The following is a 26,360-nucleotide window of genomic DNA, read 5'->3' on the forward strand; positions in this document are numbered from 1 at the left end:
TCGCATTGTCGGCACATCCCGCAAGTCACGTCTTCCCGTGTGGTACCATTTGTTTCCCGTGGCAGATGTCCCGGTGCGTCGTCGTCCGAACACGGGACTACAAGTGATGCTTTGAGCAGCACTGTTGCTCTTCACCTCTCTGCAGCAAAGCGGACTAGAAATGGTCCTATGCTCAACTAAGGTAGGTAGGTGCCCACGGCTGTCCTGCATGGAAGCGTGGGGATACTTTATATTCAGCGCATGCTTTCCTATTTGATCAGATAAGGGCTCCCGGCACAATGTCCTCTGCGGGGTGCTCAGCACTGCGGCTTCCCGCACTACTTTTTTGAATATTTCATATTTACCCAAGAGGGACATTCACCTTCGCGGTGGTGACCTTATCACGCAGTCTCAGGATGACATTCATTAACGGGCTTCCCCAAAGGACTGCATGCAGGCAGTTTACCTACATATCACATTTTAGACCCTCGTTCTTCCTGAAGATACTGACAGGCACTAAAGCGTGACATTAAAGGATTTAATGGAAAACCACTGAAATATGATACGATGTGTTAGGAAATTATCATGCCATTTAATCACTTCAAGTCACTTCTTTGCAACTCATAATTGCATTGTGCATAACTGTTCTGTAAAAACTGAATTTTTCTTTTCTTTTCTTTCTGGAAAAAAAAAATAGAGAAACTTTTGAAATCTCCTGTCCTAAAAAGGCATCTGAATGGCTTCCATTCACAGTACATAACACCACCCTAAATCAAGCCTGCAGCTTTTTTGCTCTTAATGGAAAAAACCTTACCATTCATCACACTTGCACTGTTCTGTGGGATGTGCTTATGATTAAAATATATAAATTCAATTATTGATAAATGATGGGAAAAGTAAAGGAGGAAGGAATGAAGGGGTAGGAAGTGGAAAAGAGATCTGGATATGTAAGAAATGCAAATAGCAGTTATTTTTTTTACCTCTTTCACTAACTAAGTAAATTTCCTAATCAAGCCTCAGTGAGTTGTTTATGTACTGCTGCTATTAAAGTTTGTTTATTGGTATCTTTAAAGTCTGCTGCCTCTTCCCCCTCTTCCTCTCTGTCCCGCCTTCTCTCACTCCGATGGCGGTGTCATGTTTGCCTGCCTTCCTGCACAGGTTAGACTCTCAGTCATCAGAGGGTCAGAGGCAGAGGCACATCACCCACCCGCCTCCTGGCTTGGACGAGCTGCCCGTCTGCCTGCAGTCGCCTGAACAGCAGCGAAGACAGACAGGGAACGTACGCTGTAGTTGTGCTGCCTGTGTGTGTGTGTCTGTGTGTTTATGTGTGCGTGTCAGCACTTCAGTGCCTTTAGTGTTTTCCCCAAGTCCTTCACTCTCTGTGGGCGCGTGTATGGATCCAGTGATGTGTGGTTGTGTCGAGGTGGGCAGTTAAGAGGAAGACGGGACCTATTCAAGTCAGCAAAACGCAATCGAGCACGTGAGGCTGTCTGTGTGTATGTGTGTGTGTTTGGGGCCAGTTGTTGACCAGGCTATGAGTGAGTCTCAGAGGGAGAGCTGTTCGGTGCTGAGTTGAGTTGAGCACAACAGGAAAAATCCACAAGAGAAGCAACCATGGGGCTTGGCCAGTCCAGCAAGGCTCCAGTCACAGAAGACACAGATGAGGGTGAGTATTAAACCTTTAAAATAGTTCTTGTTTCACTTCTTTTCTACTTTTAGTGTCTTTACTTTGAGATTAACATCTAAACGAAACCAAAGACAGCAAAGGATGGGAGCAGGATTCACCACCACTGAGTGATTGGCTTAACCCGTCTTTTCTTCAGCTTTTTTTGATGTGCAAAGATGTTTCCATCCTCTTTCCAAGATTAAGAGCACTTACAGTTAATGCATAGAAGTGTAACATGCTGATTAGGTCTGCAGCCACTCCTCATCAGTAAGGAAAAAGAGGAATACCTCTTGATATACAACTGTTTAGCTTTAATATGACCACAACAGTGTATATATTTTTTGCAAATATTCTTATAGTTAGGCGTACAGGAGAGAAAAACAAAAGCTGTTTACTGAATGCCAAAGACATTCATCAAAACTCATCTGTTTTTTTCTTTAATTCTTTATTTAAGAAATATTTCTAAATTGAGCTCTATTATATCCTATACCGAACTGGAGATTGTTATTCATGCTTTTATCTCTTCACGACTGGACTATTGCAATTCCCTGTTTACTTGTTTAAATAAAGGTTCTTTGGAGCGTCTGCAGATCGTTCAGAATGCTGCAGCAAGACTTTTGACGAAAGCTTCTAAATTTTCACATATAACACCGTTGCTCATGCAGTTACATTGGCTTCCTGTTGAATTTAGAGTCCAGTTTAAGATTTTGGTTTTAACTTTCAAGGCTCTTCAACAACAAGCACCACCATATATTATTGAACTTTTACAGCCCTATGCCCCTAGTAGGTCTCTGAGGTCGAGTAGTCAGGGCCTACTTGTCATTCAGTATACGAGACTGAAAACTAGGGGTGATAGAGCTTTTGCTACTGTGGCCGCCAGACTGTGGAATTCCCTTCCTCAGGACTTACGATCCGCTGATTTATTGATTACTTTTAAAAAACAGCTAAAAACACATCTTTTTAAAACTGCCTTTTGCTAACTTTGTTTGTATTTTGTCTTTTTAATCTGTTATATCTTGTAAAGCACTTTGTGATCTCTATCTAGAAATGTGCTATATAAATAAAATTTTACTTACTTACTTACTTACTTTACATCTATCATTATTGATCACCCAAGTCTTGCATGGTTAGGAATTGTTTTTCTTTTTCAGGCTGATTGCAGTCAAGGGAGCCTTTGATAGGACTAGTACTTTAACTCGGAAGCTCCTGGTTTGAATAAATTTTCTTTTTCTTTGTGTCCTGAGTAGATAATAGTCTGTGATGTTATTGATCTGAGTCAGTCTCGGAAATTAATTCCACTCTGGCGGAACCCCAAGGCCTTCAAAAAAGTCTGTGTTACATGAGTCAGTAATTTAGTCAGAAGTGGAGTGGTTTTTCCAGGTTTTCTTACCTTCTTCTCTATATCCAGTATATCAGGTGATGTGATATATTTGTGTCTTTTTATAAAGTTGCAGACTAAGGCTGCATTTAGCCAAAGGTTTAAGCCAGGGCAGGATGCTACTCTACTCTCCTAATTATCATTAGAATTTTAGAAACATAGCTATTATGCGACCAACCAGAGTCCGATTTTTCACTCTGGCCCACACTCTCTAATGAAATCTGTTGTTTTCTCTTTTTCAATCGAGGCAACCTTTATCAAAGATCAAGTAATTATTCATGGTTAACCCTGATGCTTAGTCATCTCGTGTGCTATTCTGGAAATGTCATTCATATCGGAGCTCCTCTGAACTCTCGAGTTAATGCCATAGTGTACCTTCTTTGACACTTCTCTTTCTCACAAATAAAGCGTGGGTTATGAAGCGCCTTGAGGCGACTTTTGTTGTGATTTGGCGCTATATAAATAAAATTGAATTGAATTGAATTGATTTCACTGAGAGAGGGTGAATATAAAACACATTGTTGAGAAACATTGTTTTGATTTTTTTTAATAGCCCTGCATCCTCGAAAAAAAGTCATCCTGTCACTGATGAAAGTCCCGTGAGCGACAGGAAGAGATAGGTGTCCCTTACTTTACTTTTGTATCCCCTCATTGCTCTATACTGTCTAGATTACCTAAGATACCTGAAACCCAGTGTAATTAGGGGAACAAGGGGGATACTAAAGAAGGCGAGGAAAGATTATTGGAGAGACAGAAAAGTGAGAGACTGCTCCACATACAATGGTACAAGTTGGGTTTTTTTGGGTTTTTTTTTTGCATGGCTTAAAGGTAGGGCAAGCACGACTTCCAAAATTATTCAACCTCCTAACCTGCCAAGAATCTCCACTTCTAATCTTTTCTTTTGACAATTGTTGGTGGTCCGCATGTTAATAATGTGCTCGCTGCTTTGAGTAGCAATAAAGATGCAAATTGAAGTATCGCTTCATGCTTCAGAAGCGTCAAAGGTCACTGTGAGGTGATACCAGTCGCAAACCAGTTTGTTTGTAAAGTCAACATTTATAAATGGTCATATTTCAAAATCTTAGACTATCATTGTGTGTCAGATAAAAAAATAATGTGTTGATTCTCTATACATTACACCTGTATATAAAGAGATAAATGATTTCTCGTTTATTCTGTTGTTAGCCATAAGGGAGCTAACAGTAGTTTGGAGCTTCTAACACTGCCAACAAATATCAGGCCCAAGGCTTCCTGTTGTGTCTGTTGCCACTGTTTGCACATGTAGCTAATTTACATTTAAAAACCTATTAAAAAACTAAATAGTTGCTAGATAACAGCCGATCGTTTCAAAAGTGCACTTAAATAGATGCAATCTGTTGTTTGCTCTCAGTTCATGCAGCTGAAGCCTGGTCAAACATGATTGGTCAGTGCAGCCCAGACTGCAAACGGAAACCAGAAACCTTCTTCTTATCTACAGGTTATTTATACTCACATGCAGAGATTTATGGAGATTAGTAACTGACACAAATGAATGTGAGATTGCGCGCTTAAGCTAAATACGCAGCTATGCAAATATAGATATATTTCAGTTTGTGCCATTTTCATGTGCATCCCCTTTCTTTTTCCACACTCAACCGCAAATGCATTTAAAGCAATAGTAAGAAAACGTAGAAAAAAATAGACATAAACTAAACACAAACATTTTTTAAATGTATTTGTTGCTCATTGATAAATCCGACCCTGTAATCAATTTATCTGTGGAATAATCTGTTTTCTGGGCTGGCGTCAGTGCATATTTTCTAGCTTACACTCAACCCATATTAGGTGATTTACACAGAGGTGTGTGCATGAAGGTGAACTCTGTCAAGACACGTTTATCTCCCCTGGGGAATGATGGGTGTGCTTCATGTGTCCCTTATGACACGTGCACGTGCTACCTTGTGCAATAGTATATTGATGAGTCCTGTTTACACCTTCCCGTACTTTAGTGAGATTAGAGCAGACTGACCAGCTGATTCTGTTTCAGTTGTCAGAGCAACTGTTCTAGAAAAGGATGATATTTGAAATGTTCCCAGCCTGGGCACACTCGGACCGAGTAAGAAAGAGTACGTACCAGTCATGCTGAGAGTGTGAGAGACTGTGCGAGGCTCAAACTGACCAAGCGTGATTATTTCAATCCAAACTGATAAGCACATGTCAGTCAGATTCAAATTGACTAGCAGATGAGTGCCAGAGTCAGTCACATGACTTCCTCAGCTAGTTTAAGTCATGGAAACGCTGTCAATTTGCCAATTCCACTCATATGCAGACTTGAATCATTACATGCTCTGTTACTCATGTGTCCATCACATTAAACCATTCAAAGCACTGCTAGTAAATTATGAGTCTCCACCTTGCTCTCACAGCCTCTCTTTCTGTGTCTGCCTTTGTCTCTATCGCTCAATCTCTTGCTCTCTCTGTAGTCTGTCTGCTTCCAACCACGATCACAGCTGTCTTTATAAAAAAATAAATAAAAAAATAAACAAAAAGCATAAGCTCAGCAGAAAAAAATGACTATGTTTACTAAAAGTGTGGCTCTATATGATGAGTTCATGCAAGTGCATCAGTATATTGGCTGCTACAAGCATGCATGTGCATCACAAAGCAGACCTCATATGGAATAGGTTGTGTAAACACTCCAGTGCCGATAGTGTGAGACGAGGATGTGCCAGATATACGTGACTAACAGAGCATAACATTAACTGTCACATCCAATACATCTAGTGACTGCAGGCTGAGTGAGTGCGTGTACGCACGGTACACTGCTGCAAAAGAGGCAGGTAATGTTTTAGGTCAGCGCTATATGTCAAAAAGCAAGCGTGTTTTTGATAATGATTGTGAATGCAGCCGATAATTCACGTGCGCGTGCCTCTTCCCTCTGTCTGTGTGTGACCACGCTCGCGCACAGACAGATGAGTGGAAAGAGTGGGCAGCAGCTGTTCCATCCTCGGGGAAACAGCGGAGAGGGAAAACCTTCTGTCCTGGTTGTCATGACAGCAAGAAACAAACATCCCCATCCGGTTCCAATTGGCGATAAATGTTGCTGATAAATGGATACTGAGATATGGAGTTAAGCTGCGGTTCAGGTTGCGTCTGTCTTTGTGTGTGGGTGAGACACAGGGAGCGAGGGAAGGACGCAAAAGCTGGCAGCAAAGAAGCAGAGCTACTGAAATGCTTAGGTTGTCTGAAATGGGTGTTTAGGAACAGACATCATATCAGACATCTTTGTGGCTGAAGGTTATTTCATTTCTCTGTCACATTAGAAACCTGCGACTTCTGGTTGCCCGGGAGACCTCCATCTGTTTCAGCATGACTGGTGCATTGTTCTAAAATGAGCTTAAAGCAAACCTCACAGTGAACCTACTGTAACTGGTGTGACACATGCAGGTTTTTGCATTTATAATACATCAGTGACCTAGTTTTAAAGGATGCACACTTGTAATTTCACTTCCTAAAGGTTTGTATCTGCCCCTAAGTTATTTGCAAGTAGTTCACTTTTAGTCCTCCAGGAGCAAATTCATGAAGCTTTCTCAAGCACAGTTCTTATCATGTTTACTAGCCCACCTATCATGAAAACAACAAAACAGAAATGCTTTAGAAATCTGCCAAAAACAAGCTTTGAATTTTTTTTTATAAAACAACAAATTTGGAAAATTCTGGATAACTACAAATATATTTTAGTATTAAAAATAACATTTTAATTTAAGAGTGTTCGCATACTTGTGGCTTAACCTTTACAGAAAAATAAAAAAAGTTATTTTGGTAATTGTCAATACTGTAAATTTAGGGTATAAACCTTACAGGTTGTGATCCAATGACTTTCATGAACACAGCTCTGTAACCGAGGATACAATGTCATGCCACGGACTCACTTTGATAGTGAATGAGTAAAAACAACACAGGTGTCTAACTCAGGTGTCTTAGCTGAAGAATTACTGGGGTGATTTAAAGAAATCCCCTGTCACAAATCTATAACACCATCTTGTTACAGTTACATACATAATATTTTAGGTCTTAATTTCTGTTTTAGTTTTGTGTTGATTCTAAGAAACTGTTTTTTTTCTCCTTGTTTATGCCAACAGTTAATTTCGACCATTTCCAGATCTTAAGGGCAATAGGAAAAGGGAGCTTCGGAAAGGTAAGTTTCTTTTCATAAGAAATTAGATGGAATATAAACCCAGATTAGCTGGAAACAACAGTAAAACACACACACACACACACACACACACACACACACACACACACACACACACACACACACACACACACACACACACACACACACACACACACCTTGTTCTGGAGTTGCACTATCTGTCTTTGTTTTGTTTTCTAGCAATTTTTGCACACTTGCACTTTATGTTGTCCTGTGTTGATTGTCTGTTATATGTACCGCCATGGTCTTGGAGGAGCGTCTCGCTTCACTGTGCACTGTACCACTGCACATGGTTGAAATGACAATAAAGCCACTTGACTTGACTTGACTCAACTTGACAATGCACACTTCCAGAAGACTGGTGTTGCTTAAGATGTCGCCCAGCCAATAATTTGAGAGAAAACTGCAACAACAAATATATAATGGAACTATAAAACTATCAATTTTATGGTTGGATTATTGAAATGTAAAAAATCAGTCACAAAATGAAAAAAAAAAATAGTTATTACATATAAAACTAAGTCTGTGTTTGTTGTGACAGCATGCAGGCAAACCTCTCAGGTTGTTCCTAAGTTCCATGTAATCCTAGAGCTGCAGCCACTGATTAATGTCATGGCTTATTAATTTGCTAATTTTCTACATTATTCACTGTGAAATTAATGGCCATTTTAATTCCCTAAAGCCAAAGTAGATGGATGTTTTTTGACCAATAGTCCATCCAGTTTACCGTCAGATTATCTGATAGAATCTGCACAATGTAGAGGCTGAAATGAGGAAAATTTGATGTTTTGCTTACAAACTGATAATAAAACTAATAATGAATTCTCAGTATGGTCCCCATTTTTCTTTCAGCAAATCAACCACTTGTTTGAGTTCTGCACAGAGCACAGCATGTTGTCGTAAATAAAACCACACCCCGAGACGTGGTAAAAGTTTTAACAGCAGCACCATGTTAAGCCAAGTGCTGCATAGTAATTCACATCAGCACCTACAGTACATGTAAGCACATATAGAGATGCAGGCACTCCCATGCACATGCAATAACCTTCACACACAACAGAGACCCGCACAATATCGACACTGTGTCCAGTGACAGATAAGCAGTCTAATCACAGTAGATGGCAAGCTGTTCAATGGGAGGAGTGATGTGATCAGGGTTTGGCTGATTAACTGTGCCAGCTGGTCCGCAGATCACTCTCTTAGCAGCAATCACTGGCTTATTGACGCTTGTAGCTCAGACAAACATGACAACAAAAAAGTGTAGTGTTATTACAACTCTACATGTTAATAAAAATGCATGTGTTTCCCTGTTTGAGTCGTCATATACCGTCTGTATGCATTTGATACACAACAGCAGCTTTTCACATCGTAATGGGTTGTTATATTCCGCTGTTTCTTTTTGCTGGATCATATAATTAATGCTATTTATTTGAGAAAACTGACTGCATTCCCCACTGACACACACTAGCAATTCTAATGAGTGCTAACCTGATGTTCCCCATCTCTAAAATGCTAAATATGCTGGTGTGAAAAGTTAAACATCTTAAGAGGGGATTAAATTCTTGATCACTGGCTTAAAGACAAATCTTTTCCTCCCCAACTTTCCATCCAACCTTTTTTGGTAGACTGTGTTTCTGGTTATTGCAGAAGTGTTTCAAATGGTCCACCTCTTCCTTTGTTGGTGGAAAAAAAGTTTTTAGATAAGTATGGATGAATGATGGAAACATAAGTCATACTGTAAATTTGTTAGTCTGAGTATTTTTAAAAACAGAATGCTGTTTTTTGATTCATATCACAAATAATGAATTAATAATCAACAGGAATTTACCTTACGCCATGTTGTCACATGTGATCTTGTCACTTAAGGTCTGCATTGTGCAGAAGAAAGATACCAAGAAGATGTATGCCATGAAGTACATGAACAAGTTAAAATGCGTGGAGCGGAACGAAGTGAGGAACGTCCTCAAAGAACTCCAGATCATGCAGAACCTTGAACATCCTTTCCTGGTCAACTTTTGGTAAGTCATCATGCTGTAATAAGTGCAGTTGTGGTCAGAAGTTTGCATGCACTCATTATGGGCAATGTCATTGTAATAAGCATGCATCAGCATACATCCTTAATGACTTTGAACAATAAGAATTGGGCGCACAAGTTTAAATTCATTTTGGATTTTCTCTAAGTCACATCGATACACTTTACTTTTATTACGTGATGCTTAAGGTTCTGCAGTGTCTTTTAACTTGTCAGGGCCGATTACAACTGGTAGTTGCTCTTTGCTAGCATAAAAAGGATTTGTTTGACAGCACTCATTGGATTGACCAATGCACAGAACAATGACAATATCCAAGGAACTCAGTGAAGATTTATCTATATTTTATATTTAATCAAGTTGGGAAGGTATTTTAACTGGAGCTTTTTCCAAATGAGTGCCGATTCCAAGACTGAGCGCAGATGGGTGTTTCAACAGGACAATGATCTCAAATACACAAGTGGATAAAGCATTCTTATATTAAGCTTACAGACTTTTTCCAAAGCTCCGACCTGAACCCTGTTGAAAATTTGGGAATTATACTTAAAGCTGAGTCCATGCCAGGAACCTGAGCAGTTTAAATGCTGAAAGAATAGTGGTCAAATATCCAGGCAGAGTTCTGCCAGACACTTGTTGAAGGCTACCAAAACATCTAGTCAGGATGCAAGATTCTAAAGGTGATCTAACCAAATAAGAGTGGAGGTGCGTGTATATATTTTGAGCCTGTATACATACTTTTGATCCAATGTGGATAAGAAAAATGATTTCAAACTCGTGCATCCAATTCGTCCTGCTTAAAGTCGGTAAAGATGCATGCTGTACAATCATTCCACCCTGGTAGAAGAACATTTCAAAGGCATCATTAAAAACCCCAAATTACCATGACATTCATGCCCATGATTAGTGGATATAAACTTCTGTAAACAACTGTATTTAGATGTTTGGTTGGGTCTTTCTTTCATTCTGTATGTGTGTCTGATAGATTCATGAATGCATGAATGAATCTTCCCAGGGTCATTTCTGTCAGAGATTTTGGGGACAGAAATGTGTTGTTTTTTTTTTTTTAATTCTGGCTCAGAGTGTATTGAATTTAGCACTAAGTGACTTTAGCAGAATACTGCTGAATTCATTAAATATGTACACAAAAGGCTGCTGTGAAATTATGAATGCTTTCCATTTCAGCAGCTGATCTCAAAGGCTTGTGTTTCACACTGGTTATTGCCATCAGCTATAAATGCCCCGTCGTTGGTTTAGTAATGCATTCCTTCTCACTTATTTATTTTATATGGTGACTGGATCCTATCAAATCAGTAAATGCGCAGACCCAATGAAAGAGTGTGATCAATTAAACAAAACAACAAAAACAAACCCTTTTTACACAGTCTTGGAGTGAGCCTGCAGATTCATCCAGAAAGCTGTTGACCACTGAAGAACAGCAAATGTATCTCCTCTCTTGGCAGCTTCCCACTTGCCTCACCGCATCTCGGTTTGAGGAAATCTTTTACTCGACAACTGTACAAGCTCATTCAAACTGGGAATGCTAATCTAGGATGACTCATCAGGTACCTTTAACCAGCCATTCGTCATAATATTGAGCACCAAGAATCGTACTGAAGATGCCTGATAAGTATAGCTTGTTAAGTTTTCTTCTGAAAGGCGTCATTAATTCTTGATAAGCACTCCCACACTGCAACGTTTGAAAGGAAGCCACCCTGGTCTTCTGTCAAGCTGAGAGGCAGAAAGATGTCTTTCCAAAGACGAAGAAAAACAGCAACAACACACACAGTCTGTTTTTTAAAGATTGAAAGATAGTTGTTTGTTCAGTTCTGTTACAATGATAGTGATGATTATTATTATTATCATTTCCTCTTACATATTTTTTTGATTTTAAGGTATGTCCTTCTGAACACTTGTGAGGTATCAGGTATTTTGTTTTCTACTCTTTATCCATTGTGTCACTTTTATATAATTGATTGCTAGTTTGGCAATATTAATGCTTAATTTTTAATTACCTATATGATGGAAATAAAACCTACTTTGGTGAGAATGAATAACAAGTCATTTAAGCACATTTTTTCAAAAAAGGAGAGGAGGAGAGGATAGATGGACACATGAAAACAGAAAAAGAAAAGAAGACACAGGCAGAGTGCAGTGCAGTCTGTGCAGTGTACGGACTCATCAGACAAACAATACCAGTGCTTGCTTTCTTGCTTGATTGCATGCTGTGTTGGATGAAAAAAAAAAAGGAAGTTAATGCTGTTGGCAGTGTAAGCCCCTCAGGGTGGGGGTGATATCCTCTAGAGATGTGCTTGGGTCAGCGCTATGCCCACTCTCTTTCTCTCCCTCTCTCCCTCCCTCTCTCTCTCTCTCTTTCATGTTGAGTTGGCATAAGTTATGATTGTCCTGAGGTAAGTGCTCAAGGTCAGAGAGAGGGAGAGATTACCTGCAAGCGTATGAACTGCACTGAGCCAGTTAGATGCAGAAAGCTGCCTCCTGGCTGTCCTCTCCTCTTCCTCTTTTCAGTCACCTCTTACGTGTCTTCTCTCACCTCTCCTATTTCACTCCCTCACCACCTGCTATACTTCCTTTTTGCTCCTCTTGCTGCCACTGCACTTGCGACTGGGCATTGCCTCAGAATGTCTGGAAACTGGGCAGCCAAACAGCAATGCATTTGAGAGACAGGAGTGAAAACAAAGCTATTTATGCCATGTTATGCATTTAAAATGTAAAAAGTATTGGTTTTGATCGCACCACAAACAGTAAAGCAGCCAGTTGGGCATGAAAGTCATACATTGTGGTGTCAACCACTCGTTGGCATTACAATCCTTTGACTAAAAGGGAAGGGATACTGTACAGTCATGCTGCGAGGAACACAGAGAGGCTGCAAGTTTCAGCTTTTAGGCTTGCTGCCTGTTTAACTGTGGATTTAGCATTCGATTTGTTTGTTGACGAGGGTATAACACAGAGGAAGAACTTTTTTCAAAGAGCTTGTTTGTTGCTTAGTGTATTGGAAATGTTGAGCACTGGTTGCGCACTCGTTTTGTTTGTGAGCAACACTAGCCTCAAGCAGAGAAAGTCAGTCATGCAGTAATTTTGACTGTTGTGGGCTTACTTTAGTACTTCAGAAGTCTCCATAATGACATCTAGGGCTGATCCAATATCCCCGCAATAATACTGGTATCATTTTTTACAAATTTAATAAAAACGTCATATCGCTGTATCATTGCTATAGCAATGCTAATTCGCACAACAATGAGACCAGCCCAGGCATGTCTGAGAGCCAGAGCGGCCTCTGATGGCAGTTTAGTTGCTAAGAAGGGAGCTACTTCAATAACCTCCAGCAAACCACATTATGCTGCAAAATATGCAAGAAAATTGTTCCAGCTACAGGTGCAAACAACAAACTTATTTCACCACTTGAGGCAAGAACACACACTAATGAGTACAGTCAGCCTACGAAGGAGGAGATACTAGCACTAGTTATACTCCATATGACAGAAAGGGCAAACAGTAGGTGGAAAATACTGCTGTGGTTACGTGGTGGAAAAACAAGGCTTCAGGCAGCTGGTTAAAAAGCTCAAACTAAAATGTAACATCCCAGGCATAGATAATATTTTTCAGTTTTATTAAATGACAATATCGTGCAGACTCCTGAAGAGTTACAAGGTTAGGCTACTGTACTTTAGATATTGAAGTGTTTGTCGGTGATGTTACAATTCCTTAAAATTTCCAGGGAAACAGGCTAGGCCTTAGGCTGTGTCACTGGAGATAATGTTGTTGTTTCTCCTGCTGGCACCTCGTTTCAATTACGAACTGTGTCATCAGTGACAGAAGCTCATGGGAAAGAAGAAAGGAAAATGCTCTTCATTTACTTACACTTACACCTGTAAGTTGCCTGCATCAATAAAATGTTATTACAAATTTAATACCTTGATATAAAGTTTGACCTCTAATTGACATTGCTAAATTCTGGAACCAATACCTTCATGATATAACATGCCAATTATAAAAAAAATAGTTGTATAACAGTCAAAGGCAGAAAGAAAGAAGCACATTAGCAAAAGTCTGAGACATTGTGAAGTAAAAGCTTCATTTGCTTTAGGGAGTCCCTCTTTTGCATTATGTAATCTTACTAATGCACTAGATTTCTATGCAGAAAAAGGCATCATTCATCATTTCTCATTCATGTGCATCTTTGTTCTCAGAAGCCACGATGTCCTCCCACACACACACAGAAAAAGGCAAAAAAGAGGACTATTCATCTAAGAATCCTTATATAAAAGGTTCCGCAAACCAGACACATTGTATTCTGCAGAACTACAGTCTGCTTAGAAACAGGATGCATTTTAGAAGATTGGCACAACCAAAGAAAAGCCCAGCTCCAGACTTGAATATCACGATTACTGTAACGAGGCCTTCTTGAACGTCAGGTACAAACAGTATCCTTGTGTATCTGCGAAATTTGTGTGTGAAATCCTCAATTTACTTTTAACACTGCAGCCATCGCTGAATGCTTGAAGGCAACATGTCAGCACGTCAATTATTTGGTCTTCAGTCAAGGTGACCTGAATCAGAAAATATGATAATCAAACACGGTTGCTGATTCCCTGAAGACTCAAGCACACAAGTAGGAAAACCTGCTGATAAAAAAATGCAAAAAAAGTTAGTTGATTAATATTTTTATCATTTGCTAAATTATTGAAGTAGTATTTCTTATTGCTTGTTTAAGTGTAATAGTTTATATATTTGAGGGCAAGAATTTAGCAATGCACTTCTTTTTTTAGACGCAGACTGATGGAAGCTGTCAGTCACAGGGAGGTGTTGGAAGATTGGGTGGGAGGAAGGTCGGAGGGCTGTCGGCATCGATCCGGCATGTCTCAGTCTGAGCGGTTGACTCTCTCTGCCCATTTCAAACAAGGTGTGGTGGTCAGATTAGGCGTGTGTGCATCTGTATAGTATTTATGTCTGATCACTATAATTGCATTACTCTGTGGTGAACAACAAAGTCCTGATTAGGCATTTTATCACTGAGATTCACTGGTGTGGTTGTTATGCTGCGGGCATTCAATAGATAAATGTTAATGAGCAAAAATCACTCAGCAGTTTAGAGGGAGTTTTAGTTCATTAACTTCACAAAAGGTGTATGGAAGATGGATTACTGCAAAGACCAAAAGTCTGTCGTAAGTGCTTCAATATTAAATTTAGTGTTAGAAATACAAGTGAGGCAGTGGCTATATTATTTTCCTTTTATTATTTAAGTATGTACTAGATGAGAGTTTCATTCAATACCGTATAGAAATTCAATTCAGTTTTATTTATATGGCTCTGATTCAACACAAAGTCATCTCAGGGCGCTTTATATTGTGATGAAAATATAAGGCCTTTGGAAACTGCAGCATATTCAGTATTATTTCATTAACTGTGTAGCCTTACATGTCATAACTGTTACCTTTGACAGAGGGAAAAGGGAGTCTTTTTGTAAGGACACGTTACCATTAGGTTGTGAGCCCCTGTGGTTTCTTCCATTACTAAAATGGCCCGGGGTGTCTTTGCTTCTAAAAGCTCCATGGCGGATGCTCTCCCATCGGACCGGCTGCCTGAAAGCCACCAAAGGGTCACATTGAAATGCATGTGTGGCACAGTAGAGCTAGGTACAGAAAGAAAGAATATTATGGAGGTGGGAGCGGTTAAAAGACAAGCTGAGGAAACAGAAAGAGCTAGCGCGCCACAGAGACACCAGGCTCGATGCCAGGAAAGCGAATGAAAAGTTTTTCACAGTTTCAACGTAATGCACAGGTGCTAATCTGCAGCCTGATGACTCTTGGCTTCTGTCAGCCCACAACTGTGGTTGAAGCATCAACAGCGTTATTTGCTTGTGGATGTCTGTTCTTTCTGCAGGTGCAACGGCAAATGGAGACGGGACTCCCATTACTGGCTGATTATTTTCCATTTCATTCTTCATGCCATTATGTTGTTTATGTCATCCATTATTAACAAGTTTTGTGAAACTTTATCTGTCTAGCTGCTATTAATCTAGGATACAACAAAAAATGTGTTCAGAAAAGAAAAAGCAAACAACTACAGCTGTGATTGGACTACCACTTTTAAAAACAAGGTTATTTAGAAAGGGGGGTTCTCTAAGTTGCTAGGGTTGTTTTCGTTTACATACAGTGATCAGCGCAATGCACAGTTTTAATATGAGACAGCGTCAGTGGTAACTCAGGTAGCTTCTGTGACCCAGACTCTACCTGTGGCAAACAACATAATCAGTGCCATTTCTAATTCATTTTGACAGCAGTGGCAGCAGGTCACTAAAGACTTCATTCATATTCAACTGCCTTCCAAGTACCAGCTCCCCATGGTCAGAGAGCGACTGAGAGGGAGAGCACATTCACAAGCACCGTTTCTTTCTTTCTTTTTTGAAGAGAGTGCTGAAATAGCTGAATTATAGAGCTGTATTAATACTAAGTCAGTCGCCTCCAGATCAATGTTGATTATTATCAACTATCATTAAAAAACAAAATACTTAATGCACTCTAATCGCAGCGCAAAAACCACAACCATAAAAACAGATAGGTCTGTGTGAGTGTACGATGGTTTGTCTCTTTTATGTGGAAGTCTTTGGCAAGTCAGTCACTCCTCCATTTCCACCCCACCCCCCCATCCCCACCCCCCATTTATGGCTAAGCCCTTTCAGTTTTTACCACCTTGTCTCTTTGACGGAAATCCTAGTGGGACAGGAAAACATGGAAACCTCAGCCAAGCGTGAGAGTTGGTTTTCTACTCGATTAAACTGGTTTCACGGACGGCTCTAGAGTGATATCGATTAACTTGATGGCCTCGCTGCCCTGAAGCCAACACAAAGTTGTGAACTCATCAAGTAGTTGAACAAGTAATACATTGAACTTTCATATTAACGTATGTGTTATTACAATACATCGTTATACTGACCATTGATAATCTACCAACCAACTGAACCCATCCCTCAAAAAACTCTTGTATTTCTTTTTTCCTTTAACAAATGACAGGAACATTTAAATCCTGTAATGCAGGTAAAGTGAGAGCGCCATCCACAGTTTGATTTTGAAACATTTAAAAAAAAATTGTGCTCACACACTGCTTTATTAGATACACCTTAGTCCTTCTGTTACCTGCTTTAATTCTTCATGGCCTCGATTCTGGAAGGTGCCGGTAACATTGCTGCAGATTTTTAGCTGCACATCCATGATGCAAATCTCCTGCTCTACCACATCCCAAAGGTTCTCTGCTGGGTTGAGATCTGGTGACTGATGCCGTATGAGTACAGTGAACTCATTGTAATGTTCAATATCCAGTTTGAGATGATTTGAGCTTTGAAACATGGTGCATTGTACTGCTAGACGCAACAGAAGATTAGCACACTGTGGTCATAAATGGAGGCACATGTTCACCAACAATATTCAGGTAGGCTGTGGTGTTTAAATGATGCTCAGTTGGTAGTAAGGGGGCTAAGCATTTATCCCCCACACCATAACCCCAATGCCAACATCCTGAATACAAGATACAAGGCAGCATGGATCAATGCTCTCATTTTGTTTTTATGCCAAATTCTGACACTGCTGTTCAAATGTTGAAGCAGAAACTAAGAATGACCAGAATATGCAACAATCTAATTTTCAGTTGTCCAGTTTTCCTTTGACGAGTAGTTATTTGAGTTATTGTTGCCTTCCTATCACCTCACTGCAATCTCATCCAGAGATCTATGCTCATTGGATATTTTCTCTTTTTTGGACCATTCTCTGTAAAACCCACAGATGGTTTTTCATGAAAATTCCAGTAGATCAGCAATTTCTGAAATACTCAGACTGGCCCATCTGGCACCAGCAGCCATGCCACATTCAAAGTTGCTTAAGTCACCTTTCTTCCCCATTCGCATGTTTGCTTTGAACTTTTGCAGGTGATCTTGACCATATCTGCATGCCTAAATGCATATGGTATCTGGCATGTAATTGGTAATTAATGAACTATTTGGATGTATAATGAATTAAATGCAAAGAATAGGAATGTCCAATATTTGTGACCCTTTTTTCTCATATTTGTATTTTAGCCTATTAAAATATACCTAAATCGACACAAACAGAAATCCATAAGATTGGCTCATGATATCTCTAGTATACATGACATAAAATAAATAATTATTAAATAGTTAGTAGTAATGAATAAATTAGCAAGAAGCACATTTAATTCAGATGTAAAGATCAATTCCCCTGTCTTAAAAAAAGTTGCTGAACTCAGCACATTAGAAGAAATCATCTCTTTGTATACATATTAAACAAGTAACTCCTTTTCTTGTTTTGTGGCCAAGAAAAATGAGCAATTAATGTCCCGTTTGTGTCTCCTAAATACTTGTGACAGAGTCCTGTTGTATTCTTTACCTCCTTAAATTGGCTCAGTTAGAGGTATTTACACTCCATGTGTGTGTGACAGAAAGAGAAAAACACTAAGGTAGAATAAGAGAGAAGGGATGAGAGAAACAGGAGACCGCAAGAGAGCAAATGAGAAGCAAAGACAGTCAATCAAACGATTAGTAGATGGAGTAAAAATAGAGTCCATCCGACAATCACTAAAAGTTATCTGGCGCACACTTTAAACAAAAAAAGGCCTATTTTTCCTATCTTGGTTTGGAGTCTTTGGCAAGATTTTCAGATTTTCAGTCATCAGTATTTCACACATTTTCAGCATCGCATTTAAAAATTTGCATACTTGTTCCTGCTATTTAACTCCTTACAGTTTATTTTTCTATAATTCTTCTGTAATTGAAGTACGCAGTAACAGGATAGCACCTAGACTGGCATATCCAAATGTGTGGTTCATTAGTTCTTCACATATCTTTGTAAACAGAACTAGAGCAATATAATTAGCTAGAACATTTTTACTCTCCCTGAACACAGTTGGAGTTGTGTCATCCGAAAAAACTACAAATCCTGCATCAAAGTCAAGCAATGCAGAGAGTGTGGTGTTAATATGATGCGGGTTTGATGTGTGTCTCTTCCTTCTGTGCCAGACTTAAGCGTCATATCGTTTTCCAACTCACTCTTCCTTTCTTTCATCTTTATGCACACACACAAGCATACATGCCAAACCACTCTGTCACTCTAGTTATATCTGCTGAAACTTTTCTTTTCCAGAATAAAATCTTGGTAGACTCCTGTTAAAGGTCCTCTTTTCTGAATACATTTTTATTCTCATTGTCCCAGCACAGCTTTTGTACAATGCGTCATTATTCATTATGACCAGTTTTATTCTTCATCGCAACCTGAACTCTGTTAGACAAGCTTCTCTGTAATTTCTTTAAGACATCGTTCTTTAGAGTTTTTGAAGGACTTTCAAAGTACTTCTTTGACGTTTGGGTGCCTTTTGTTCTATTCTGTGCCGAGATGACCCCCCACATTATTGAAGTCCAGGCTCTAGGGAGACCAATCCATGACTGATTGCGTTCCATTGTGTGTTTTTCCATCCAGCTATGCTTTTACTACATTGGCAATTTGTTTGACATCGTTGTTATGCTGAAAAATGAAGCTGTTAACAAAGAGATACTTTCCAGATGACATTATTGTTGGATTAAAATCTGATGCGTTTCTGCCTTCGTAGTTCCATCAGTCTTAAAACTATGACAGAGCATCCACTGTGTTTTACAGATGGCTTTAAACACTTGCTGTTGTACCTCTTGCCAATTTCAAATATGGGTTTTTCACTCCATAAGAACTGTTGCACTGATTTTCACTAAAATTCTTCTGTAATATGATGTGTGTCAGCCTTTCCTACATCTACACACACTGAGACTTTCTGATGAGGCTTTTATTTTCTTATTCATAAGGACATGACTTCCAGATTCTGTTAATCTGCTGTAGATTTGTTTTGGCTTGACACATTTTTAAGGATATCTTGCACACCATACTGAGATATGACAGGTTTTTGGCATAGATCTCTTTTGGAATCACCTCGTTGGTGCAAAAATAACATATTTTGCCTGATTCAATGTAGTTGACTTTTGGGTAAATAGGATATCCTAAAGAGAGTCAGAAATAGGATTATCTTTAGGATAAATATTTATTGTTGCATATAAATATATGCATCTCCAGGATGTCCATGCCACAGATAGTATTTCCAAACTCGGAGGCTGCGGCAATCAGATGTTGAGTGGTCTCAGCATTATCTGAGCCGTAGTAGACAGTTTGGAGTCAGCTTAATCAATCTCCATCCATCCAGTTTAGAAAAGCTTCACCTTCAGGGTGTTCACCAATACAGCCAAAAAAAGACATCCTTGGTCATTACACTTTGACTTTTAGCCAAGATGATCCTTTTCTGCCGGCAATAACAGAAATACTCTTTTCAAAGATGCAACAATTTCAGCTGTAGGCTGTTTGCATCCGATTAAATCCACATTTCAATCGAGTGTAGCAGCAGATCTGATATTTTATGCAAGATATGAACGTGGAAATGTAGGACACTGTGTTGCCAACTGTATGCAGAACAAAACCCTAGGCGAGCTTTGGAAAAAAAAGCAGGCATCTGCGATTTTTTTATACAATTTTTGCATAAATTAGTCGTGGGTGAGAAACTAATTAAGTCATTGTTTAAATGGAGTGAACAAAAAGTGCATCCCCGGTGAGAAGCTCAGCATGTAAAATCAATTATTTGTGCAACAGCTACTCAAAGTGCAACGCAGCGGACTTCTCGCTGAGACAGGCTGGCTGTGCATGCTGGAGCTTCAGGGATGAGCAGACTGATGACCGCAGTCACACTCAGCGCATACTTCACAGATTAACACCAATACAGGACTATATATAGGCAAATATTAACTACCGTGTACTGTAAAAACTGTAAAAACTATGCAAAATTGAGCCCACGGAAAATTTAAGAGGAAACAAGAATAGTTAGCAAGCTATTCATGATACAATGTCATGTGGAGACAACTAAAAAGGCACATTTTTTATCCTTGCCATACAAGTGTAAGGATGATAGTGGCTCACATTATATTTTTAAATCGAGTGATGATGTACTTAAGTATATCTCAGGTGTATTTATATGTAATTTGAAGGCTTTGTGCAGCACTTTGGTCTTTATAAACGGAAGAAGATGGATGGATGGAATGATAGTTATTAAGACTGACTGACAGGTTATTATGATTAATAATTATGACCCAAACAAATAAGGTTGTAAAAGTAGACATTGTCCAATGTCTATTTTCTGTAAACTGTCATCTTAGAGGAGAATTTTGCATTTCAGCCTGGATTTTCCCATTGTTATTGTCATGGTTGGCTGTGTGGCAGGCAGGCAAGCAGGAGTGGTGGATCCAAAATGCAGGACTCAGACACAGAAGTTCAACTTAAAGCGCAGCTTTATTGCTGGGAAAACCTCTTACTAAACTAAACTCACCAAAGGACAAACAAAAACGCTGGTGGACAAAACACTGAAGCAGAAATACTGAACTGGAGCTAGAGCTGGAAACAAAACACTGGTAACACAGAGGCAAAACACACACAGCTTGTTGAGGGTACGACGCAACACTGACTCAGAGAAACACAGGGACTAAATACACTGGGAAGTAACGAGGAGAATGAGACACAGAAGGAGGGCACAGCTGGGGGAAATTAGAACTGACGAGACAAGCAAAGCAGGACACATTCACATAAGACACGGACCTACAAAGTAAAACAGGAAGGATCACACAGAGACGCGAACTTGACACAGTGGAGACAGCAACTAAGAAACTCAGAGACATAAACCATAAGGCAGAGGACTCTAAGAACCGAGAGACACAGAGGGGAACTCAAACATGCAGACACAGACTTACACAGAACAGAGGGGACATAGAGAAACATGAAGGGCAAGAGATCGAAACTAGAAACCATAGAAACTCACACCAAGTACAATAATACAAAAATCACAATGAACTAAAACGCTGGGTCAGGAGACCCAGGACCCTGACAGTTATGGCTTTTCAGTCAATCCAATAAACCCCATTCATGTAACATTTGTGCAACATAACATTTTCCTAAACATACCTGTACCCATGGAGCCACATGGATGGGGGAAACACCTGGAATTCTTCTTTAAGCTGTACAAAAGTGCTCAACCAAGAGTGTTGTTTTAGCTGTCTCACATGCCTCCTGTGTAGTCACTTCTGTGGGATTTTCTCATTTCTCTGAGCCTTAAAAGTGTCATAACGACCTAGACCAAAGCATTCAGTTTACAGTAAGATTAGGGAACTGATCAGGGAACCATCCCAAACATCACCTGAGAGCAGTGAAAAGGGGAAAAGGCAAGAGAGAGGAAGGGAGAGAACAAAAACCCCCAACCCTGACAGAAGGTTAATGAACTTTGCCACAGGCGTCACGTAGACAGCATTTTCTGCAATGTGAAAGACTGTGATGAGTGTTTTTCTTTAGGCCTGGACTTAGAGGAGCACCTGTCCTCTGAGAGTATGCAAGGCTTCCGAGGTTGTTTTTAATAGAGATCATGTTGTTAAAACCCCGAAAGGTTTTGCTGAACTCTTTGTTCTTGTCAATCTTTTTATACTAAGGTGTTACACACTATCTTAAAAAGGTTGATTTGCCTGAGGTGCACAAACCTGGCATGAGTTCAATTTGCGCTTGTTATCTTATTTTTTTGCTGATGGGTTTATCACCCCTTGATTCCCTAGTTCTTTTCCCTCCTCCTCTTACATGTCTCCTCAGTTTTTATTTCTTTCTCCAGTTTTCTTTGCCATTTCCCTGACTCTTTGTTACCATGTCACTCTTCTTTGTGACTTATCTTTCTTTATAGGTATTCCTTCCAAGATGAGGAGGACATGTTTATGGTGGTGGATCTGCTTCTGGGCGGAGACCTGCGCTACCACCTCCAGCAGAATGTGCACTTCTCAGAGAGCACTGTCAAACTCTACATCTGTGAATTGGCTCTGGCTCTGGGATATCTCCGCACCAAGCGCATCATACACAGGTAAGAGGTGTTTCTATAAACTGACATTTTTATAACTCAATATATAGTTTTTTGTAATTACCTTTAATGATACAGTTAAGGGTTTGTTGCCCTCTGTCTCTTTAAAAATAACAGGACGGAAATAGTCTTCAGCACGCGTCCTCCTTATGCTTCCTGCCTCATTTTTCACCAGAGCTTGGGCATTGCGCACTCCTCTTTTCTCCTTGGCTGTTTTCATCCACATAGTTTTCTAATACTGCTCCACCACAGGGCAAGGTCAAGATGTCTTGACATTAAGGTCATCCCTGACACAACAGTTTACCCTCTGCCAGAGACTACGGCCATTATCAAATGCGCCAGTTCCATCTACAGTGGGGCAAAAAAGTATTTAGTCAGCCACCGATTGTGCAAGTTCCCCCACCTAAAATGATGACAGAGGTCAGTAATTTGCACCAGAGGTACACTTCAACTGTGAGAGACAGAATGTGAAAAAAAAATCCATGAATCCACATGGTAGGATTTGTAAAGAATTTATTCGTAAATCAGGGTGGAAAATAAGTATTTGGTCAATAACAAAAATACAACTCAATACTTACATAACCTTTGTTGGCAATAACAGAGGTCAAACGTTTACTATAGGTCTTTACCAGGTTTGCACACACAGTAGCTGGTATTTTGGCCCATTCCTCCATGCAGATCTTCTCGAGAGCAGTGATGTTTTGGGGCTGTCGCCGAGCAACACGGACTTTCAACTCCCGCCACAGATTTTCTATGGGGTTGAGGTCTGGAGACTTGCTAGGCCACTCCAGGACTTTCAAATGCTTCTTACGGAGCCACTCCTTTGTTGCCCGGGCGGTGTGTTTTGGATCATTGTCACGTTGGAAGACCCAGCCTCGTTTCATCTTCAAAGTTCTCACTGATGGAAGGAGGTTTTGGCTCAAAATCTCACGATACATGGCCCCATTCATTCTGTCCTTAACACGGATCAGTCGTCCTGTCCCCTTGGCAGAAAAACAGCCCCATAGCATGATGTTTCCACCCCCATGCTTCACAGTACGTATGGTGTTCTTGGGATGCAACTCAGTATTCTTCTTCCTCCAAACACGACGAGTTGAGTTTATACCAAAAAGTTCTACTTTGGTTTCATCTGACCACATGACATTCTCCCAATCCTCTGCTGTATCATCCATGTGCTCTCTGGCAAACTTCAGACGGGCCTGGACATGCACTGGCTTCAGCAGCGGAACACGTCTGGCACTGCGGGATTTGATTCCCTGCCGTTGTAGTGTGTTACTGATGGTGACCTTTGTTACTTTGGTCCCAGCTCTCTGCAGGTCATTCACCAGGTCCCCCCGTGTGGTTCTGGGATCTTTGCTCACCGTTCTCATGATCATTTTGACCCCACGGGATGAGATCTTGTGTGGAGCCCCAGATCGAGGGAGATTATCAGTGGTCTTGTATGTCTTCTATTTTCTGATGATTGCTCCCACAGTTGATTTTTTTCACACCAAGCTGCTTGCCTATTGTAGATTCACTCTTCCCAGTCTGGTGCAGGTCTACAATACTTTTCCTGGTGTCCTTCGAAAGCTCTTTGGTCTTGGCCATGGCGGAGTTTGGAGTCTGACTGTTTGAGGCTGTGGACAGGTGTCTTTTGTACAGATGATGAGTTCAAACAGGTGCCATTCATACAGGTAACGAGTGGGGGACAGAAAAGCTTCTTACAGAAGACGTTACAGGTCTGTGAGAGCCAGAGCTTTTCCTTGTTTGAGGTGACCAAATACTTATTTTCCACCCTGATTTACGAATAAATTCTTTACAAATCCTACCATGTGAATTCATGGATTTTTTTTTCACATTCTGTCTCTCACAGTTGAAGTGTACCTCTGGTGCAAATTACTGACCTCTGTCATCATTTTAAGTGGGGGAACTTGCACAATCGGTGGCTGACTAAATACTTTTTTGCCCCACTGTATGTTGCTGTGTTGATGCCTTACTTAATTTTCAAAATGCAAGTCAAGTGCTTTTCAGGCAGAAATATCTGCTGTTATGGCAAAACCACAACTCAGAGAGCCAATAAAAGTGTGCCTACTGCCAAATGTTATTATTTTAAGTTGCTGAATAACTCAAAGTGCATGAGATGTTCCATTATTGGCTAACGTTTGCTGCCAAAATACATTAAGTACATTGAGTGTGCAAAATGTTAAAAAAAAACTGCCTTACTCGTGACATAGTAACAGACAACAATACAGCAACCCTGTATCATACAAAGAACTCTCTTCATTTACCCGGTTTATGCTTTACAGGATAGTTTTTGTACATTTTATGAATTAGCAGTCCATGAAAATTAGCTATTAATAATGATGTTCACTGAAGCAATGTAATGTCTGTATTCAGAACACCACTTACTGGGAATCCACATTACCTGAGTTAATTCCCACTGACTCAGGCCTCTGTTTAGTGTTTCTGTCCTGAGAACAAGCTGTCTTCCAAAGCGGACCTTAAGGAAGGCAGCCAGACCCACTGTCTACACCAGATTGATGGAAAAATTTCCCATATAAAAACGGTTTTGATGATGGCTCAGCAGAATAAATCATCTTTTACCATTTTTCATTCATTGATTTTAGAGGGCACGACAGGTTTTAGATTGCGTGTCGATGGGCACACTTGATGAAATCCAGACACTACTGACTGACAGCAAAAACAGTTGATAAAATGCTTTCTGTGTATATTGGTCTTTAAAATTACTCCTCCACTCTGATGTCTGAGCAAAGACACAAACATAGGAAAAAGACCTTCTCAGATCATGACTAATAGGAAACATCACTGTAACAGAGAACACTAATTTATCAACACCCCCAGATAACAAATTACACCATTTAACGTTAAGCAGGCTACTTGCTCTTGTCCACGCTCTTAAACCTCCACAGGAAAGAGAGGAGGAGAAATAAGTGGGACGGATTAATAATTTGCTTATTCATTCAGCCCATTGAGGGTATGAATATTTAAATTATGTTTTCTATTTCAGTCCTGGAGAGGACAGACTTGCCAGTTGATGCGCAGGTGTTGGGGGCGTTTGTTTAGATGGAATCAACATCTTTTCAATCTGCATTCATTAGCTTCAAATAGGAAGAGGAGCTGAAAGTAACTCTCGGCTCATCTGTATGGAAATTGAATATATAATTTCCTCACTCAGACGTGGACGCGCTGACTTGGGTTCGCCGAGCGAATGCGTTTCAGTGGACGTTTGTGTGTGTATGCACCTGTCTATATGGGTATAAATACGAGACATACAGATTCTCTTTCCGTTGGTCTTTAATGATTTTGATGATAATTAGGGGAGCAGTGATGATAATGACATTAATCACATGCAACACGATCACATGTTAATTATGTCATTTACAAGTTTGATCATGCCAGAGGTAAAATACGCATGGCATTAGCTTCTTCCATATGATGGCTGGATATCAGCATACGGTACTGATGCTTCTACACACACGTGTGTATTTATATCGTTGTGGGGACATCTCATTGACATAATGCTTTCCCTGGCCGCTTACCCTAACCCTAACCATCAAAAATGAATGCCTAACCCTGATCCTTACCCTAAACCTAACCATAACCTAATTGTAACCCTGACACTAAAACCACATTTTGAGTCTCAAAAATGCCTTCAAACTCGTGGGGTCCCCATGAGGGCTGTTTGTCCCCACAAGTATAGTAAACTACCAATTTTTGGTCCCCAGGAAGATGTTAATACCCGTGCACACACACACACACACACATACATACACAAACCCCTTTACTATTACATATATTATTTAAGTTATTAGTTGGTAGAACATTAAAATTTCTCGGATTGTGTCTAGTTTGAGTTTGTGTTGCAGCTCGTATGAGCAAATATATTGTATGTTGTTATAATGTTGCTGGAACGACACAATTCTACTACAACAGCAAAAAGCACTGGACACCAAGCAGAGCTCTTTGTTTGATCTCGTGCACGAGGGAGAGAACTGTGACGAGCGCCGTTCCTTCCGCTCGAACCCCAGTCACTCTCGTCTGTTCCCTCGTAACACTGCTGTAAACAAAGAGTACCTTGTCTGTGTGTATGTATAGATGTGTGTGTGTGTGTGGTCAAGATGTGACCCTGTGAAG

At 40.1% G+C, this 26,360-nt stretch overlaps 1 protein-coding gene across 1 annotated transcript in view; it reads left to right on the forward strand.

The window, feature by feature from the left end:
- The first annotated feature begins 1,593 nt into the window (after positions 1-1,593).
- The window catches only part of stk32a (serine/threonine kinase 32A), a 67,480-nt gene continuing 42,713 nt past the window's right edge, over positions 1,594-26,360 (forward strand). The window contains exons 1-4 of the mRNA XM_085363987.1: positions 1,594-1,645; positions 7,145-7,200; positions 9,085-9,236; positions 22,056-22,229. Coding sequence (XP_085220113.1) covers positions 1,594-1,645; positions 7,145-7,200; positions 9,085-9,236; positions 22,056-22,229 — 434 coding nt within the window. The remainder of the gene's footprint in view (positions 1,646-7,144; positions 7,201-9,084; positions 9,237-22,055; positions 22,230-26,360) is intronic.

Source organism: Diplotaxodon limnothrissa, linkage group LG10 (genome assembly GCF_057381915.1).
Source record: "Diplotaxodon limnothrissa isolate DT_005_m linkage group LG10, D_limnothrissa_male_GT1.1, whole genome shotgun sequence".
Taxonomy (NCBI): domain Eukaryota; kingdom Metazoa; phylum Chordata; class Actinopteri; order Cichliformes; family Cichlidae; genus Diplotaxodon; species Diplotaxodon limnothrissa.